This window comes from Musca autumnalis, unplaced genomic scaffold (assembly GCF_047663935.1).
Source record: "Musca autumnalis isolate F117 unplaced genomic scaffold, ASM4766393v1 scaffold_5, whole genome shotgun sequence".
NCBI lineage: Eukaryota > Metazoa > Arthropoda > Insecta > Diptera > Muscidae > Musca > Musca autumnalis.
In genome coordinates this window covers 13077983-13093210 of record NW_027412088.1, presented here as the reverse complement: position 1 = coordinate 13093210, position 15228 = coordinate 13077983, and the positions used below count along the sequence as shown (strand labels likewise).

Here is a 15228-nt window from a genome sequence, read left to right as displayed (position 1 = left end):
CATAAATTTTGCATATGCAAAAATTTATGCATTTTGCATATGTCATATGTTTCGATTGCAATGTAATCAGAAGCCAAAACTATGCCCAGTCCCAAAATTTGACATGAATCGGACCAAAAATAGGGATTGCATAAAATTCCGCTGTCTAGTAATAAATAAAATGTCAGAGAAGCCTTCCTGTTACAAATATTTTGAGCATTGCTATCTTCATTATACCATAATAGTATCTACTAATTATAAAGAATGAAATGATTTAATAACATTATTATATGAGTTTTGTCATTGTAAAAGTAATTCAATGAATTGAGTTTTATCGAAAAGGGTTAGCAGTGGGAAATTTTCTGAAAAAGCAATATGCTCATTATGAATTTTCATAATAAACCGGTCTGTTATCAGGTATAATTCTCAATATATATTTGTTATTGTCTAATGAATGACAGGGGAAAATAAACTCCTTTAACTGGCGGTAGTTGAAATAATTATATGTTGAGTGAAGTTTAGCATTGACATGTTTATTACCATCGGGAAGACTTCCATCTGTCTGTTAATTTTTATGAGTTTCATTATATACCCAAATATATGTATATTAAATTTTGTGTAAAGCTCAAAAATATATCGCACCCTGCTTTGGCCATCTTAGACGTATAAATTCTGGGTAAGAAAGACCCGACCGAGCGATATATGTATGTTAAAAACAATCAATCAAATTAATTTTAAAAGTGAATTTTTATTGGTGTCTAATTAATTGATATTATCTTAAAACTATATATATTTATTTATACATTAAAAACTACAAATTATTATTAGAATATAATATCGGATTATAGCTACACATCAAATAAATATAAAATTGCAAAACAGGAGCCATGGAATCCAAAAAGTAAAATGTGTGTGAAAGATTCCGTTTAATGTGGAAAGTTAAATCTGCTGCATTTTGTTGGGTGGTGACTTGATATGTGATATTACCTATAAACTTTTTTTGTTATGACTGGGATTTTTATTAAAAACTTAAAATCAAATAAATTCTAGATATGTTTGATTATGCTGTTGTTCATCATTTTAAACTCTGTTCATACAAAAAACATTCGTTACATTTATTCAAACTATTTATAGTTAAGAAACTACAACTAATTGCTAATTAACTAAACGGTATTTATATAGCGGCTAAAATATCTTATAACTAGTTTAAGGGTTTCTTTTCTATCTTATATTAACATTTGATTGAAAAGAACTGCAACCTAGGAATGAGTTTATTTTAATAGTTTTTCGTTTGGAATGCTGCTGAATTCTAGACCATGGTTAGGCTTTTATTTATATTCTCCAGATGTTCCTTGGCCTTGATTCTTAATGTGGCTATGGAATTCGAACGTATATCTGTGGTTGGTGGTGCTGATTGTGTTTGTTGACTGGCGGCTGACGATGAGGGTGAAATTGTTGCAGAGGCTGAGGTTGTAGAGGAGTTGGAGTTTGTATTGCTGGCTGTGCTGGGTCCATTGCTGTTCGTCATTGGTGGTATGGGACTTTCACGACCCACATCGACAACCTCAATGTTAATGACAGATGAAGAACATTTGGTGGCTGTGTCATTGTCACCGCCATTAGTACTGAGATTTTGTGGTGACAATGCAGATTGGTTGGCGGTATTTGCACTTAGCGAAGATGATGACGACGTTGTACCTGATGGTGGTGGTGGAGGCAATGCCGTTAGTGGGGAGTTTGTGGCCGAGGCATTTGATGATGAGGTGGATGTTGAGGACATGGAATTGGCCACAGTTATTTGTGGCTGCATTGAGGCCATTGTTTGTGGCGACATACGTGACAAATGTGGAGATAAGTGTGCCAAAGACATGTGCGGATGACCGCCATGACCATTACCCGCAGAGCCCATTGGAGGCAAACCATGCGCTTGATGACCAGAGGGTGGCGGTGGTGGACCATGCATACTGGGACCATGATGACCCATGGCTGCTAAATTGCTCATGGCCAAATTGGAGGGTGCCAAACTGAGGGGTGGTGTTAAATAACTGGGATAGACATTTTGAGGATGTGATAGGAATCCTGTTAAAAAAGAGCATTTTAATAACTTATTTTCCAGAAAACATTAGATTTATTCTTACCTGGTAAAGCTGATAGGAGAGGCGGTGAAAGCCATGGATCCATTGGCAAGCCGGAGGGACCACAACCCAAACGATGCGGCAGTTGTGTGAAATGCGTCAAACCCAGGCGTAAACTTTCAGATTTCTCTTGCCGACGCCATTTTGCACGACGATTTTGAAACCAGACCTGTAATGAAAGGAAAGTACATTTTGAAAAGTTAATTAAAAGTGTTTATTATGACTAACTTAAGGACAAAATATGAGAGGAAAATACTGTTGACCTAACAACGGGAAAATTTAGCATTTATAATAAAAAAACTATGCATAGTGCCTAAATGTCGATTTTGCTGACCAAACGGTTTTTAGCGAACTGGTAGATATATGACGTATGGGGATGAGAGATACCAAGGAATGGTCCTGACCGGTTTCAATATGGCAAAGCCCAGGATTTATATTGGTCCCTCTTTCATCTCGAGTGGACACTGACCTCCCCGTGGTGTCACCTGGGGAACTGCCTTTAACAGCCGTTAAAGGTAGTGAGCTAACATGTGCCGCGCGTTCACCCATAAGAACGTTAAAAACTTGGGTTTGGGCGTCGGGTTAGAAACCCTCCCCTAGAAAAAACAGCCTACTATGAAAAAAACGAAAGAAAAGAAAAACAAACCCCTCTAAAGTTGACGAACCACGCAAACGTTTTAAGGACCATGATCTACGAATCTGCACCTGGAATGTTCGCACTCTTTATAGAGAAGGTGCAGTTTACGCATTGGCAGATGTACTTGAAAAGTGCAAGGACGATATTACTGCCGTACAGGAAGTACGATGGACTGGGAAAAGCGTCACAACAACACCTAAAGGTGACGCACTGTATTATAGCTGCCATGACGTAAAGCATGAGTTTGCTTGAGGATTCGTAGTTTGTCTAAACATCTAGTATACAGCTTCACCCCAGTGAATGAAAGACTTGCTGCAATTCGAATAAAAGCTAAATTCTTCAACATCAGCTTTATTTGCGCTCATGCTCCCACTAAAGAAAAGGACGAATAGATCAAAGATATATTTTACGAGCGCTTAGAAAAAAACATATGACCGTTGCCCTGTCCATGACATTAAAATCATTCTAGCCGATTTTAATGCCAAAATTGGAAAGGAGAATATCTTTGGCCTAACAGTCGGAAATTTCAGCCTCCACAGTGAAACATCTGACAATGGTTTGAGGCTGATAGACTTTGCAGCTGCAAAAAACATGGAAGTTAGCAGTACCAGATTTAATCATCTCGATATTCATAAGGGCACCTGGCTGTTTTCAGATCAGAAAACAAGAAACCAAATTGATCATGTAGATGTAAGACATTCATCGAGCGTGTTGGATGTACGATCGTTCCGAGGCGCAAACATTGATTCGGACCACTACTTTGTTGCAGCAAAGGTACGCACCCGGTTAAACGCAGCAAACAAAGTACGAAAAGACACAACACGAAAGTTAGACATCGGTAAGCTGCAATAAACACAACATATAGCCACAGCATATTCCACTCAACTAGCCCAATTGCTTAATCAAAGCACTCCTCATCCCGATAACATATTAGCGCAATGGCTAAGCATTGCCCACTCCATGCAAACAGCCGCAAAATCCATACTTGGATACCAAAGACCTCAACCATGGAATCCATGGTATGATCAGGAGTGTCGTGTTGCTACCGAAGAGAAAAATGCGGCATATAGAGCTACTTTACAATCCGTAGCATCGCGTAGCGCGCGAGAAAGGTATCGGGAGAAAAGGAGAGAGGAGAAACGTCTTTTCCGCAGGAAAAAGAGAGAGATGGAAAAGCGGGAGTGTGAAAAAATCGAGATGTACAGGAGCCAGAATGAAGTCCGAAAAATCTACCAAAGAGTCAAGCATCAAACTGATGGCTTTGGTACAGGCACATCCTCCTGTAGGGACCAGCAAGGTAATTTGGTAACTGATACAGATAGTGTACTCAGGATATGGAAAGAAAATTTTTCAAAACTGTTGGTATCCAATAGCAGCGAAGACGACGAAGATGCCACAGTCCCAATCCCAGAAGATGGTACTGAATGTATACCGCCCAGCCAAGATGAGGTAAAGACAGCAATAAATCGGCTGCATAATAAGGCAGCAGGAGCCGATGGCTTACCAGTCGAGCTGTTCAAAACCGGAGTCGACACGCTGATAAGGTGTTTTCATCAGCTAGTCAGCACCATCTGGCAGGAAGAACGAGTACCCGCCGATTGGAACCTGAGTATCCTGTGCCCCGTCCACAAGAAGGGAGATAAGACTGTATGCTCTAACTAGAGAGGCATAAGTCCACTCCCGATTGCCTACAAGATCGTGTCAGGGATATTGTGCGAACGAACTATGGTCAACGTGATAATTGGACCATACCAATGTGGCTTTAGACCTGGCAAGTCCACCATTGACCAGATATTCACCCTGCAGCAAATCCTGGAGAAGACCCAAGAGATGCAGATCAACACCTACCACCTTTTTGTCGATTATAAAGTTCAAAGGTAGTCCAAGCAATGTCTGAATTTGGTATACCCGCAAAGCTCATTCGGCTTTGTAAAATGACTCTAACTGGCACAAGATCTTCAGTTAAAATAGGAAAGAACCTCTCCAAAGAGTTTGGTACCAAAAGAGGTTTCAGGCAAGGAGACAGCCTTTCGTGTGACCTTTTCAACATCCTGCTAGAAAAGGTTATACGAGGGGCAAACGTCAAAAGAAGTGGCACAATCTACACCAATAGCCACATGTTACTTGCTTATGCTGATGATATGACATCATGGGACGATCAGTAAAAAAAGTAACCGATACCTTTATGAAGGTCGAAGGAGAATCTGCTAAAGTGGGTCTGCGTAAGAAGACCAAGTTAATGGTGTCGACGAGCAATGCGTCCATTGAGCTCGGACCAACTGTGGAAGTTGGTTCATATAATTTTGAGGTAGTAAAAGACTTCGTCGGCACCGCCGTAAACACAACAAACGACATCAGTTGTGAAATAAAAAGAAAAATTGTATTGACAATAGATGCTACTTTGGTTTAAGTAAGCACTTCAAAAACAAAGCCACATCTCGTCAAACAAAAATAACGCGCTACAAAACACTGATACTACCCGTGCTGATGTATGGCTCCGAAGCCTGGGTACTTGCACAAGCAGACATGTCAGTGCTTGGTGTGTTTGAGAGAAAAATTCTTCGAAATATCTACGGACCAATCTGCGTTGACGGTGAATATCGACGCGCATGAACCACGAGCTGTATCTGCCATACAACGACATCAATATTGTTAAACGTATCGAGATGCAGCGATTGCGTTGGCTAGGCCATATCATCAGAATGAACGATGATGAACCCGCTAAAAAGGTGTATAAATACGGACCGCTTGGCGGTGCACGCAGAATTGGCAGGCCAAGGTATAGATGGCGCAAACAAGTGGATGATGAGATGAAAAGGCGCGGTATTCCATAGCAACAAATAGAGAGAAATGGAGATCTTTTCTTAGTTCGGCCTATGGTACAAATGTTCTGTGATGGACCAGCTAAGTAAGTAAGTAAGTTTTTGATAAAATATTATATGTTTTATTTTTAGTATTTTTTAACGTTCTTCATATTTTATATTATTTATTTTTAATTTATTTTTTATATTTTATAATTCATATTTTATATTATTTTTGTATTTTACATTTTATATTTTATATCTTATATTTTGTATTTTATATTTTATATGTTATATTTTATATTTTATTTATTTATATTTATATCTTACAATTTAAATAAAGAAAACCTATAATATTCATTTTAATTGGTAATATAATTTATTGCAATTGTAAACATACAATTGCTGCTTCTACACTCCCTACCTATTCGTAGACTTATTAATCAAAAAAAACCCACACTGTTTTTTGAGTATCAATTTCTTCTATTAGCGCAGCCGATTTTATTTTCATAATCATTTTTAATTAATTTATACAAATTGTGTTTAATTACTTTTGAACCAGACTGACAGTTATAAGCCAAAGACACACGCACACAAACCAGACTACTAAAAGGACATAATTTTCATATACTACACATTATGAAGCAACAACAACACAGATGTATAAACACCACAAATGAAAAACATTTTGCATAATTTCGAATATTTGCATGTGGTTTTCTTGTGTATATGTAAACCTAACAGAGTTTCTGTGTGTTTGTGCACATTTCCGTTGTATTTATCTCAATTAGTAACTCATTTAGTCTGACTGTCTTTCCAGCACATTTCTTCTCTCGCTTCTTTGTGCTTTATTAAGTTTAATCACAACGAATAATTGTTGTGCTCCTTTTTGTAGGGAGACATTTATCATACCGTTCCTTTCTTTTTCGGTCTCTCTTTCACTATATTGCCCTCAATGTCTACGCTTTTAGAAAAACTTTTATCCCATCCTTTTGTTTGTTAAGATAATTCTAATTATTGCCTGTTTGACTTAATTGAATTTTATCTCTTTGCTTGTTATGGGCCAACCATCACAGTAGACCCATACTCTCAGCTGTCACAGCCCGTCTTCCCATCTACTTCATGGATATAAAAGTTGTCTTTAACACGTTCGCATCTTCCTTGCTGTTGTTGTTGTTGTGCTTTTAATTTCTTTCAATTTGTGTTAGTGTTGTTTATTGTTGTTGTTGTTGTTTTGTACATCACTGGAAAAATGCCTGTAATTTTCTGTTTCATGTTTGCATTGTGGGTTATTTATGTGTGTGTGCGTGAGTTTGTATCAACGCCATCTTGTTTCAAAATGCCTTCTTCCATCTCCTCCCTACCCCCACCCATCCCAAATGAATTTAGTGTGATAATTAAGCTCATTCATTTGCAATTATATTTTATGGTTTTCCGAACATTGAAGGAGAAAGTTTCTTAACTGAAGGATGTTGGTGGAAAAAAGCTTTGAAAGTTGTCTTATCATGATGTTGATTATTGAGTTTGTTCTTGTCAAGTTAATGACATTTAACGTGTTTATTGCTATTCTCATTGTGTGTGTGAGTGCGGAGGAGTGACGTATTGGATTTGTCAAAAGTTGCTAAGAAGTTTATGTCTGTGTAGGTGTGTGTGTGTGTGTGCGGTTTAATGTCTGCGGATATGCCTGCCAATGCTGGCTGCTGCTGCTGCCGTCGTCCTCGTCTCCGTTTTGTTACTCTTGTTGCAAGTTTAATTAATTTTTTCGTTCGTTAAACTAATTGCTGCCTAAGGCGATAATCAGCAAGAGACCAAGTATGTTAAGCGAACGTACTAACGAACGAACAAACGAACGCTAAACTAGGTTCCCCGTAATTAGTTTAATGCCAATTCCCTGTTATTTAATTTTCGTTTTAGTTCAATTTACAGATTATCTTAATGAATGCTCTATGGCATGATTGTGGAAAAGGATTTAGGGAATTAATTTTTGATGATTACCAAGAAGATAGAGAGGTAATATTTTTTTTTGTTCCAAGGATGACAAGAGAATTGTCAGTAGATATGATTATGACAATTAAAGAGGAAGCTTAAAATGAGTTATTTTGTCAGTCAGTTACATAAATTGGGAAGAAGACCAAAAATTGGGAAAAAGACCAAAGAGAGTTTCTGGGAATTGGTTACCTTCAAACTTTGTACCTATTAGATTGCCTCCGCTCCTAAAGCAGTTGATCGCGGTAAACCATTGATATTTGATTTGAGCTTAAAGGTGATGTATCATGTTCGGGTTGTGAAGAACATGCTACAACAGAATTTTGAATTACATTCTCATTTGTTCATCTTCTGACAACTCATGTTGTTATTCTCTTCGGAAGCTTGACGATACCATGGCCACAGAGATAGGGCACTCTGGCACCCGAACACGAATTTTACGTTCTCATTTATAAAGTGAGAAATTTTGCTCTTTTTCCTTCAAACACTTACTATAAGAAATCCACGTTTACAGCTTTGATAGCCCCTCAAAAATATTTTTTAAAAAATCCACTTTACATCTCTGAAAGTCCCTCAGAAATATTTTTTAAAAATCCAGGTTTACATGTCTGATAGTCCCTCAGAAATATTTTTTAAAAAAAATCCAGGTTTACATGTCTGATAGTCCCTCAGAATTATTTTTTAAGAAATCCACTTTCACAGCTGTAATAGTTCCTCAAAAATATTCTTTAAGAAATCCACGTTTAATGCTGTGATAAAAAATATTTTAAAAAATCCAGGTTTATAGCTTTGATAGTCCCTCAAAAAAATATTTTGAAAAATTCACGTCTATTGCTTTGATAGTCCCTCTAGAAATATTTAAAAAAATCCAAGTTTATAGCTTTGATAGTCCCTCAACAAAATATTTTAAAAAATTATTTTTTAACTTTTGATAGTCCCTCAAAAAATATTTTAAAAAATCCACATTTATAGCTGTCATAATCCATCAAAAAATATTTAAAAAAATCCACATTTATAACTGTCATAGTCCCTCAAAAAATATTTTAAAAAATCCACTTTTATAGCTTCGGTAGTCCCTCAAAAATATTTTAAAAAAATCCACGTTTTTGGTAGTCTCTCAAAAAATATTTTAAAAAAATCCACGTTTTTGGTAGTCTATCAAAAAATATTTTAAAAAAATCCACGTTTTTGGTAGTCCCTCAAAAAATATTTAAAAAAATCCACGTTTTTAATAGTCCCTCAAAAAATATTTTAAAAAAATCCACGTTTTTTGGTAGTCCCTCAAAAAATATTTTAAAAAAATCCACGTTTTTGGCAGTCCCTATTTTTTTTTAAAATCCACGTTTTTGGTAGTCTCTCAAAAATTTTTTTTAAAAAATCCACTTTTTTTGTAGTTCCTCAAAAAATATTTTAATAAAATCCACGTTTTTGGTAGTCCCTCAAAAAATATTTAAAAAAATCCGCGTTTTTGGTAGTCCCTCAAAAAATATTTAAAAAAAATCCACGTTTTTGGTAATCCCTCAAAAAATATTTTAAAAAATCAACGTTTTTGGTAGTCCCTCAAAAAATATTTTAAAAAATCAACGTTTTTGGTAGTCCCTCAAAAAATATTTTAAAAAAATCCGCGTTTTTGGTAGTCTCTCAAAAAATATTTTAAAAAAATCCACGTTTTTGGCAGTCCCTCAAAAAATATTTTAAAAAATCCACGTTTTTGGTAGTCACTCAAAAAATATTTTAAAAAATCCACGTTTATAGCTTCGATATTTCCTCACAAAAATATTTTAAAAAATCCACGTTTATAGCTTCGATATTTCCTCACAAAAATATTTTAAAAAATCCACGTTTATAGCTTCGATAGTTCCTCACAAAAATATTTAAAAAATCCACGTTTATAGCTACGATAGTTCCTCACAAAAATATTTTAAAAAATCCACGTTTATAGCTTCGATAGTTCCTCACAAAAATATTTTAAAAAATCCACGTTTATAGCTTCGATAGTCGCTCACAAAAATATTTTAAAAAATCCACGTTTATAGCTTCGATAGTCCCTCACAAAAACTATTTTAAAAAATCCACGTTTATAGCTTCGATAGTCCCCCACACAAAAACTATTTTAAAAAATCCACGTTTATAGCTTCGATAGTCCCTCACAAAAATATTTTAAAAAATCCACGTTTATAGCTTCGATAGTCCCTCACAAAAATATTTTAAAAAATCCACGTTTATAGCTTCGATAGTCCCCCACAAAAATATTCTAAACAAGTAGGCAAAGACTATAGTCGGGACGGGGCCGACGATGTGATACCCTACACCACTACCCCTGTGCATAAGCTTTTCACTGGTAAACATTTCTTTTAGGGAATATAATCAGACTACCACCAACAATAACTTGCCTCTTTCTCTCTGGGACCCCCATAAGCAACCAAAATTTCGTGACCATCCGATCAAAATTGCGACCTGTTGCTTGATTGCAAAAAATGGAAGAATTGGATGCAGTCGGTAATGCGTGGTATCTCCCTTGTTTGATCACCTTCGCCAACCTGCTTTATACCAATGTAAAGGTAATATTTTCTTCTTCCATTGACAGGCTTTGCCGTTGGAATACCCGTACTAGAAGCCGATATATTCACAAAGAATAAAACTCAGCTCGTCGAGACATTGATTTTAGTATATATAAGTATGGGTCTACGACCATTATTTCGATGCTTTACAAACTTTTTGGCGAAAACCAACTTATAATACCCTCCCCACATAGTGGTGTAGGGTATAAAAATCCACGTTTATAGCTTCGATAGTCCCTCACAAAAATATTTTAAAAAATCCACGTTTATAGCTTCGATAGTCCCTCACAAAAATATTTTAAAAATCCGCGTTTATAGCTTTTATAGTCCTTCAAACAATATTTTACAAAAATCCACGTAATAGCTTTGATAGTCCCTCAAACATAGATCCATATTTAAAGCTTTGATAGTCCCTCAAACATAGATCCATATTTAAAGCTTTGATAGTCCCTCCAAAAAAATATTTTAAGAAATCCACATTTAAAGCTTTGATAGTCCCGTAAAAATATTCCTTAAAAAATCCACGTTTATAGCTTTGATAGGATATAGGCTTCAAAAATATTCTTTAAAAAATCCACGTTTATAGCTGTGATAGTCCCTTAAAAAATACTCTCTAAAAATCCATGCCATTTTTGATTCTACTGATAGAAGCCTAAAAAATCCCTTTTAATTAAATAATTACTTTGCCACAAAACTTTAATATGACCTTCTCAGTTTTGGCTAATTGACACTGTTAATTAAACTGACTTTCGTCATTAGTGATGCAAACTCTGTAAAATAAACAGCAACAACCACAATTATACTTTTTTATGATGACGATGACAACGATGATGATGATGGTTTTAATTAAATATTCTACAACTTTGTGTTTAAATGTCTGAGCTTGACATTGTATTTACTGGCTGATGTTAGTGGTGGTACACAAAAGAGCGGAAGGAGGATGTGGAGGAGGCTGCTTCTTCATTTTAATTAAATCATCAAAAATCAATTTTGTAATTTCCATTCATGGCGCGCCATAATGAAAATAAACATCAACAACAGTAAATACAAAGTCACACATACACAGATATATTTGTGTTTGCTTAAGCCTCCATGTTAAATACTACACACACATAATGGTGGTAAGGATGAGGAAAATAATGAAAATTGTGTTCTTTGATGCCTTGGCCTCCCTTCAACGCCCACCAATTGCAAAACTCATGCAGGCTGTAAAGCTTTTTGGAATAAAGCTTTCATGGCATATTTTCCCAGACTCTCCATTGTCTCTCTCTTTTAGCACACGAAATGAAAAACAAAAATAAATTATATTTATTCATGTTGTGACCCCCTGCTCCCCCCAACTCCCCTCAGTACAAAAGTTACCCACCATTTTGTGCAACCATCTATCATCCCCATTATGCCTCAGAATATCCCCTCTCCAGCCACGCACAAACATTTTGTGTACACAAAGAAAGTTTATATTCGTTAGTACCATCAACCACTTTTCATGTTTAATCTCTTTGATAAACTTTTACCACCCACACCCAATGTTCCCAATGTTGGTCTCTGACTCTCACTCAACCAACTGCTGGTGGGCTCTTCGTTAGCCCAGCATCACTAAATGAAACATTGACTGGTGAGTAAATATTGTTATATTAACTGTACTCCATACAATTTGCAACTTTGTCTAAGGGATGCTGGCAGGTGGGTGGTATATTGAAGCGTTTGTGGGTGTGTGCGTGAATGTGTACGTGTGGTGGTCAAATAACAAAGGTAATATTGGAGTAAGACCCACATCAGTTGTTGGGGGGTTTGGTAAATTGGACTCAAGTTGCAAAAACATCATGATGCCAATTTTATTGGAAAACTTTGTTGTCTTAAACATCTTCAGCTGGTAGCTGGTGGAGACGCAAACATACAGAGCCCATGAAAAACAAACATTCACATGTATACACAAGACTCGTTTTTGCTCTCTCCTTGCTTTCTCCAATTGTGGAGATATATTGTTAATTTGGCTCCAAACACTCCAGGGCAGTAAAACCATTTTGTAATTTTCCCTCTCTTTTTGCAACATGTCATTCCTTAAACTCCCGCTTACAAACACTGGGATATTTTGTAATGTTGTTCTTGCGTATGATTACTGGCAAAACGCTGCAGAGTAACAGCAGTGAAAAGAGAGCAAGAGGTTGGACCAGGAAAAAATAACACAAGGCACCAAATTACTTTTGAGTATGTTTCTGACAGTTTGCAAATTGGAAAATTGACTTTTAACTGAGGAGCACTAGTTCACATACACAGACATACGTACATAACTATGTGTGGACGTTGGTAAATAACCAATAAAAAATATTGTTTTTTTGGGATTGTTTTAAGTTAGACTTTTTTCGTAATCACCCCCCTAATTTTTTCATTTCTTTGATGTTTTGACAATTTTAGCAGAAAATTTCGATGGAATCCGAAACCGAATGACATAAGATATAAGGAAGAAAGAACTAATAAAGGACAAGTAAAAAGTCGTTAGTGTCCTTTCACAATTTTTGGTGGAAAAAATTTTCGACCATGAATAGATACACCAATTGTCTTAATTATCAAATCAAATCTAAAAAATGTGTTCAGCCAGGTGAGAGGTACCACCTACGGGACTATATCAAAGTGTCAACCTATCTACAATTTTTGTTTGAAAAGTTTTGTATATGCAGAGAACCTCAAAAGTCAAATTAAATTGAGGGTATTTCCATCAAACAATGTAGACCCTCAAAATGCCGAAAATCGGGAGCTACCGTTATATGGGAGCTATACGAAAAGATGGACCTACGTTGACGAATTTTAGTGAAGAAGTTTCGTGATCACAGAAAATTCAAATGTCAAATTATAGCTAGTTCGATTAAAAATTGTTGCTAAAATTCTCAAAATACCGAAAATCGGGAGGTATCGTTATATGGTGGCTTTACCAAACCATGCACCTAGGTTGACGATGTTTGGTGGAGAAATTTGATGACCACTGAGGACCTCAAATGTCAATTTACAGATAGTTCGGTTGAAAATTGTAGCTAAACTTCTCAAAATACCGAAAATCGGGAGGTATCGTTATATGGGGGCTATACGAAACCATGGACCTATGTTGGCGATGTTCGGTGGAAAAGTTTGATGACTACTGAGAACCTCAAATGTCAATTTACAGCTAGTTCGGGTGAAAATTGTAGCTACAATTCTCAAAATACCGAAAATAGGGAGGTACCTTTATATGGGGGTTATACCAAAACATGGACCTATGTTGACGATGTTTGGTTGAGAAGTTTGATGACCACTGAGAACCTTAAATGTCAATTTACAGCTAGTTCGGGTGAAAATTGTAGCTAAGCTTCTCAAAATACCGAAAATCGGGAGGTACCGTTATATGGGGGCTATACCAAACCATGGACCTATGTTGGCGATGTTCGGTGGAGAAGTTTGATGGCCACTGAGAACCTGAAATGTCAATTTACAGCTAGTTCGGGTGAAAATTGTAGCTAAAATTCTCAAAATACCGAAAATCGGGAGGTACCGTTATATGGGGGCTATACCAAACCATGGACCTATGTTGGCGATGTTCGGTGGAAAAGTTTGATGACCACTGAGAACCTCAAATGTCAATTTACAGCTAGTTCGGGTGAAAATTGTAGCTAAAATTCTCAACATACCGAAAATCAGGACGTACCGTTATATGGGGGCTATACCAAACCATTGACCTATGTTGGCGATGTTCGGTGGAGAAGTTTGATGACCACTGAGAACCTCAAATGTCAATTTACAGCTAGTTCGGGTGAAAATTGTAGCTAAAATTCTCAAAATACCGAAAATCGGGAGGTACCGTTATATGGGGGATATACCAAACTATGGACCTATGTTGGCGATGTTCCGTGCAGACGTTTGATGACCACTGAGAACCTTAAATGTCAATTTACAGCTAGTTCGGGTGAAAATTGTAGCTAAAATTCTCAAAATACCGAAAATCGGGAGGTACCGTTATATGGGGGCTATACCAAATCATGGACCTATGCCCATATCCTTTGGAATATAAGTTTGTTGATCACTAAGAACCCTAAATGTCAAATTATAACTAATTCGTTTTGAAAATGTGACTAAAAACTTCAAAATACCTCAAATCAGGAGGTACCGTTATATGGGGGCTATACCAAAACGTGGACCGATATAGCCCATCATCGAACTTGACCTGTCTGCAAACAAAAGACGCATCTTTCCAAAATTTCAGCGTCCTATATTCATTTTTGTGGATGCTAGAGTGATTACCACAGACGGACGGACGGACATGCACAGATCGACTCAGAATTTTACGCTGGTCAAGAATATATATACTTTATAGGGTCGCAAATGATTATTTCAATGCGTTACAAATGAAAAAACAAACTTAATATACCCTCCATACTATGGTGGAGGATATAATAAGGAAGAAAGAACTGACGATAATTGGTTAAAATTTTAAAAAATTTCCACTTGTTTTGTGACGATTTCCGAACTAACTATAAGACGTAGGCCCATACCAACGACATAGCAAACAGGGCGATCTGGGTCCCTTCAACACAAATTATAAGCTGAACAATGCCTTTGTTTCCAATTTTTCATTACTTGAGTAAATCTCAAGAGGAAAGTTATCAGTACTTCGCTTTTTAGTTCACCAGTTTGTGATTCCAGTAAAGTTCAATCGCTCATTTTCCCCCTTTAGTTCAGAACCTTTTTTCGTTCAAACCTCTACAATACTAACAACCGTCGTTGCGGTTTTTGATTCAATGCATTGCCCTTTTAGTAAGGCTTAGTCGTAAATCAATCAGCAGTTCCTTCATTCGCACTTTGTTCAACTCAAAGGAAAGACTTTGAACAAACTAGTTCTTAAAGAGCGTTCATTGTATGGTTAAACAAAATAGTTCGTACGCCAACTTTCAAAATTTATTGTGTTAATACCTATTGTCAATTTTAATTCATTCCCAACAAAAACTTCCTTAAATTCGTTTACAACAATTAGCCTTTGGCAATTGATCATTATTCACCTCATACAAATTCATCCTTTTGCATTTAGCCGCAAATCCTTTGTGCGGTATTTTCCACTTGATGTTCGACTTTTTTGCTTCACGTTCAAAAATCTGTTGTCATTT

The 15228-nt window shown here is 36.4% G+C and overlaps 1 protein-coding gene across 2 annotated transcripts in view; it reads right to left on the bottom strand.

Annotated features, from left to right (window-relative positions):
- Positions 1-702: 702 nt before the first annotated feature.
- The window catches only part of Rx (Retinal homeobox domain-containing protein Rx), a 116884-nt gene continuing 102358 nt past the window's right edge, over positions 703-15228 (bottom strand). For both annotated transcript variants that reach the window (XM_073957834.1, XM_073957833.1), the window contains exons 5-6: positions 2118-2283; positions 703-2058 (exon numbers count right to left, since the gene is read on the bottom strand). In XM_073957834.1, coding sequence (XP_073813935.1) covers positions 1289-2058; positions 2118-2283 — 936 coding nt within the window. In that variant the 3' untranslated portion in view covers positions 703-1288. The remainder of the gene's footprint in view (positions 2059-2117; positions 2284-15228) is intronic.